This window comes from Monopterus albus, unplaced genomic scaffold (genome assembly GCF_001952655.1).
Source record: "Monopterus albus unplaced genomic scaffold, M_albus_1.0 scaffold324.1, whole genome shotgun sequence".
NCBI lineage: Eukaryota > Metazoa > Chordata > Actinopteri > Synbranchiformes > Synbranchidae > Monopterus > Monopterus albus.
Window position 1 is genome coordinate 107,226 of NW_018128204.1, and position 5,601 is coordinate 112,826.

Sequence of the window (5,601 nt, forward strand, 5' to 3'; positions counted from 1 at the left end):
TATATAAAAACTACTCACACACTGCAAACAAAGCCAGCCAAAGTGTAGTAAATCTGATGCTGGTTTACAAAAACAAATGAGTGCAGTCACCCAAGTCATCACTTGGTGGCAGTGGAGACACCACTGCAATACAGGAATAAAAGACTAATACACGTTACTGTACCTGTACAGCAGCCTGTAGTACAGCCATCTGTCCACCGGGCGGAGCTGTGTTCAACTTCATCAGCTCATCCACAGCAGGGCACAGAGCATCCAACTATAGAGGAAGAGAAAGAGAAAGATGTGAAGACAAAGTGGTTGTTTATTGAATGTTTTTCCAAATAACATCAATTGAATATTGCTTATTTCTGAACAGGGTCGCTGGAGCCTTCTTGCTTTGAGGTGACAGCGCCAACCACTGCGCCGCTATGCTGCCCCGCCAAATAACATGAATTAGAAAATTCTTTTCAAATGATCAGTGATTCATGAAATGCAGCAGAGAGATGACATAACAACTCTCTCACCATTGTTCTGTCTCCGGGATCGGCGCCACCATATCTGGAAGACAGTTGACATAACAGACTGTTTAGAGTCATGTGGAGCATTTCTAAACTTTATTATTTTCATTATAGTTTAATCAATTACCTATATTGAAGAATTCTTAAATTAATTGTTGTTCACAAAATGGCAAAAATAATGACAAAAGCAAACAACAAACTCATGAAGGTTTTGGTCAGACAAAAGAGACAGCCCCACACCTCCTTATGGCCTGTGTCCCAGCATGCAATGCACTGGCCCAGGCTGCGGCGTTGCTCTGCTCTGTCACATAACCAGCTGCAGCAGTCAAGAACAGACTGTACAGCTGACAGACACATGAAGACAACTCTAAGCTATCATTTACCATTTTATGTCAAAGCTGGAATATTAATTATCACAGAAAGTGGAAAACCTACCGCTCCCGAGGACCCGCCCATCTTCTCCTGCACCAATCCAGCAAGGACTGATAACAGCTGACCCGGGCAACCAGGAAACATGTGATCCTGCATCCACTCCTGAATGGCTGCAGGAGCATTTTCATGGTTTTAAAAACTCACTGGTTGATAATAACATAAAACAACAAAATGCCTTTCTAGTGAATGCTCTTTTCTTTTTCTACATTCATTATGCTACAGCTCAGCATGATGCTGCTGGTACAGTACATGGTTTCCTACCTTTAGCGGCCTGTGCATGAGTGTTCCCACAGTCCCCGTCCCCGGAGGCGCGGTCCAGTGAGTTGAGCTCTTCCTGCTTTTCCAATAGTGTGGAACAAACCCGCTCTAATGTTTTACGCATCACAGGACTCAGTGGCCCTGGCAGAAAAACAAAAAACAAAAAACAAAAAACACACACTTTAGATTTTTTGTTGGTAGGTGTAGCTGTAGCACATCTGATATAACCATCGTTTTCTCAATGTGACAGTTATACTATCTTTCCTTCTGCCGCCACACCTCCAACACACAAACATACATAGTAACAATATACTTGTATACACTGTAGGCAAGACGCTAACCTTGAGGGTATGTGTCATCTTGTGGTCGTGTGTTCATGGCTGGAGGATCAGATATGTAGCTGCGTCTGGTTACACACATGCTGCTGAGATTAGGCCAGGCGGGGGCGGTAGGCTTAGCATCTGCATGGAGGGTGGTCACAATGATTATGAAAGGGTGTGAGTGGGGGGGGGGTCAGCACAATTTGCATCTATATGTGAAAACAATGTGTGTATCACTGATCCATGTGTTTACCATGGCTGTACTTCTTAGTATGGGGTGATGAATTGCTGCTTATGCTCTGCTCTTGTACTTCTATCTTTGTGAGGATCATTTCAATATCAGGCATTGTGATGAGTTTGGTTCTCACATCTTCACCGTGCTGTTGTATAGGATTTCTCTTGTGCCAAATATACTTTAGATTTAAAAAAAAAAAAAAAGTGTAGTTCCATGTTTTGGGAAATGCATTTATCTGCTGTCTTTCTTCCAGTGAGCTGAGAAAATGTATCTAATGTCCCTTATGTCCTTGTTAAGTACAAAAGTGGAGTCAGCGTGTATGTGTGTAAATGCTCACCAAACAGTTTCAGTGTTTCCTGATCGGCCCTCATCAGGGTCAGTGACACGCCTGCCATCTCCAGTGATGTCATGAAGGACCCGGACATCACCCTGGCAACCACCACCTCACGATGCTCTGTAACCAAGGAGTCTGCCAGTCACATACCACAACATCCTCACAGGAGTTTAGCAGTGAATAAAAGAGGTCAAAAGCTCCCTGACTGGGAGTAGATTATTTTATTAGGAGTAAATACACAAACACAGGCAAACAAATCAATCCATACACACATATACAATAAGCTCTAATTACCCAGACACATGACTGCTGCTCTAGTAACCACTGACATCTCCAGACAAGACAGCGCTCCGAGGTTGTTCACACAGAGAATCACACTGTCTCCTGCAAGAAAAGAAGGGACAACAACACTGAGTTCACATTAAATGATGGCTGCAAACATTTCATGACAATATAATTAGAGGTATAATTGATTATACTTAGAGGACCTGACTTCAGAGGCAGCTGTGACTGGCTATCAGGGTTGGTCATGTGATCTATCATGGTTTTCACCACCTCATCTGCAGATGCCACCTGATTAGGAGGATAAATAAATAAAACCAACTCAATAAAAATAAGTTACAGGGTAAACTGATAGATTTAGGCTGGTACCTGCTTAATTTTACTCACTTTTGACCTTTTGACCCCAGCTTCACCATGGATTCCTGAGGAGAACAGAGAACACTAGTCAATATTTTGAAATGTCTGGAGGTCTCTCCCTCAATACACCTTTCAGTTTTTGTTATCCCTGATTTTCCTAGATATGATGTGATAAGAGAACTTTAGCAGAAATTTTGGCTCATATCTTATATTTTTGCCTGGTTTGTATAGTCAACTTTGAGACTGCATTAATAAAACAATACCCTGCTTCTGAAAAAGTTAAAACACCCTGTGTAAGTGGAGAAGACCCTTTTACTACAAGCAGTCTTGGATGTCACATAGGGGATTTAAAATTCATTTACAAAAGTAAAAATTCATCTAAAATATGGAATTTGTCTGTTCTTATTTTCTACCCCCACTCTCTTCTTTCTTTTTCCATCTTCCTGTCATTGTGTCTCACCCAGTCCCAGCTCCATGTCACCTGGTGGCAGATCAAATGAAGGCACGCAGCCTGGGACGCTGCACGGAGACAGACTCACCCCTAGTGTACCTGAAATACAAAAACGAATAAAATGTGTAATTATGAAACATATCCCAGTAACCACAGAGCAGTAGGTGAATGGACTGGTGGAGGAGAGACTCACCGATGCCCTTCAAAACCTCTGTCACCTTGGAAACGATCTGGTCCAGTGAGCAGCCTTCTTCTGCCAAAGCTCCTGCCAGCTGACAGATTGGCAACATTTTTGTCAGTAAAAGTAAATTAAACATCTGTTTTGTTGAGCTGCATGATGGAAAGTGTAGGATAAACATTTATAGTCAATATTATTGTTGTTGTTTACCTTGTGCATCAACATGGTGCCACACAAGCCTCTCCTGCCAGCCTTGCTGGGTTGGTCAAAGGCGCAGTCCTCTGCGACTATCACCATGTCAACAGTGACGCCGTGGTTACGGGCCTGCTCTGCAGCCAGTCCAAAGTTGAGGCGGTCACCGGTGTAGTTCTTCACAATGAGAAGAACCCCAGAGGCTCCTAGGGTACAGGACTGTAACTGTCATTTAATTTAATTATTCTTTAAATGAATAATTAAGTCACTCTAGCGACTTTAACTTGTTTTGACGCTATGTTTTCCAGATGATTTTTTCCAATGATGGCTCCTTGTAGAGTCAGCTTTGCACAGTATGCAAGTGTTGAAAGAAGGAGCAGAGCTGAAGAGCTCCCATTTCAGGCAAGATACTTTGATGAACACACAGATCAACATAAAGAGATACATGAAACATAAACATACATTATCCCACAAAGAAACTGTGCAGGTGGGACTTAGAGTGGCTGATAAGAAGCCTCTGACATACAACTCCTATATCTGTTGTATGCTTATTTGGTGACTCTAAATTTGCATGGACTTCTAAAGAATTTCATGATTCCACCGTGAGTTACAAAGCAAGCTGATACACAGTAAGTCAAAAGGGCACATCAAAATACTCCTGTCCCTGATGTAAGCTTCATGTTCACAAATAGGTCCCATTTCCTAGGACACAGACACATGCAACAGCATGACATTCTGTGATGCGATTGTGAAGATTGATCAGTTAAAACCAGCCAACACTTGGTGTACATTACCTGCATTGTGCAAGCAGAGAATGGCAGCCAAGATACTGGCAGAAGGTGGAGATGCAAATACTCCACCTGCTACAGCTGCTGACAGCATACCTGCACCAACATAGCCTGGAGACACAGAGAAGGGAGATTAATCTGTGAGAAATAAAAGCTGAGCTATAATTAAGGTGTGCAGTGTCCTACCCCCATGTGCTGGCTCATGCCCTGACCCTCCTCCAGACAGTACAGCCACTTTGCCTCTTAGGTTGTCCAGGTCAGACCGAAGTACAACTCTGTGGCCCCTCAGCAGAGACAGGCCCCCATTGGCCCTGACGAGGCCACAGAGAGCCTCATCCACACAGCTGTCCACTGAGTTTATTAACTTCTTCTGGGGCTGAAAGAGAGAAATGAAGAATATATAATTAGCACACAAAATATGATGTATGGATATATGCCAACATTCAATGTCCATTTACATAGAAGTGCGTCTAGAATAATGATGATGATGATTCTTTGTAATCATATTTGAACATTTTGATTTTGCATTAGGTATTTTTACATTGTAGTAGTCAAAGTTGCATCTGCAGAGAATGTGTGTGGGTGTTTGTGTGTGAATGAAGTCAGGCCTCGTTTCACATAAACACAGTTAAATCAATTTGTACAGAAGCTGCATAGCAAAGCTGCAAAAACAACACAGCAATACTATGGGATTGACAGCTTCTCCTTCAGTTCCGTTATCACTGCAATGGACTCTGCTCTCTCTCAGTGACACGTGTGCAGCCTGTCATTGCTAGAAAAACCTTTTGTCATCCTTCATGTCAGCACATACAATCAGACATACATAATGCTCAGTGCATCTCTTCGCCGATGTTCAAAAAAGTCTTTTTAAATAAAGTTACCTCCATTTTAAACGTCCTTGCTTCTTTTACCTTCCGAGAGGAAGTTGAACAATAGCGTTAAATCAGATAAACACATATGCAACATAATACGTGTAACGATTTATCAAAGTCGACACCGGATGTCACGTGATTTGCCTACAAAACAAAAGCGTGTGTTCTTGTTCTTTTGCTTTTTCTTCTTCTTCTGTCTAATGGAGGTTGGCAAACAGCTTTAGGTGCACTACCGCCACCTTCTGGATCAGAAGAGCCCCTACCTACTACTATAACAAAATTATCTCACTCAATTCACATTATATTTTCTTGCTTAGCTCTGTACTCTCTAAAAAACTAAGAAGTGCTCTGTACCCTCTATCCCCTGAGCTTTTTTTAACACCTCCATTAAACTAAAGTTCATTC

General features: G+C 42.2%; 1 protein-coding gene across 2 annotated transcripts in view; it reads right to left on the reverse strand.

Annotated features, from left to right (window-relative positions):
- tkfc (triokinase/FMN cyclase) overlaps window positions 1-5,356 on the reverse strand; it is a 10,105-nt gene extending 4,749 nt beyond the window's left edge. The window contains exons 1-16 of one of the 2 annotated variants that reach the window (XM_020624272.1): window positions 5,206-5,356; window positions 4,511-4,700; window positions 4,331-4,435; window positions 3,555-3,742; window positions 3,360-3,438; window positions 3,176-3,265; window positions 2,746-2,780; window positions 2,565-2,649; window positions 2,371-2,460; window positions 2,080-2,196; window positions 1,529-1,648; window positions 1,191-1,328; window positions 933-1,039; window positions 738-841; window positions 504-537; window positions 164-256 (exon numbers count right to left, since the gene is read on the reverse strand). In XM_020624272.1, the coding sequence (XP_020479928.1) occupies window positions 164-256; window positions 504-537; window positions 738-841; window positions 933-1,039; window positions 1,191-1,328; window positions 1,529-1,648; window positions 2,080-2,196; window positions 2,371-2,460; window positions 2,565-2,649; window positions 2,746-2,780; window positions 3,176-3,265; window positions 3,360-3,438; window positions 3,555-3,742; window positions 4,331-4,435; window positions 4,511-4,700; window positions 5,206-5,211 (1,581 nt within the window). In that variant the 5' untranslated portion in view covers window positions 5,212-5,356. The remainder of the gene's footprint in view (window positions 1-163; window positions 257-503; window positions 538-737; window positions 842-932; window positions 1,040-1,190; window positions 1,329-1,528; window positions 1,649-2,079; window positions 2,197-2,370; window positions 2,461-2,564; window positions 2,650-2,745; window positions 2,781-3,175; window positions 3,266-3,359; window positions 3,439-3,554; window positions 3,743-4,330; window positions 4,436-4,510; window positions 4,701-5,205) is intronic. The other variant, XR_002276932.1, reaches the window with a different exon arrangement.
- Between the last annotated feature and the right edge of the window lie 245 nt (window positions 5,357-5,601).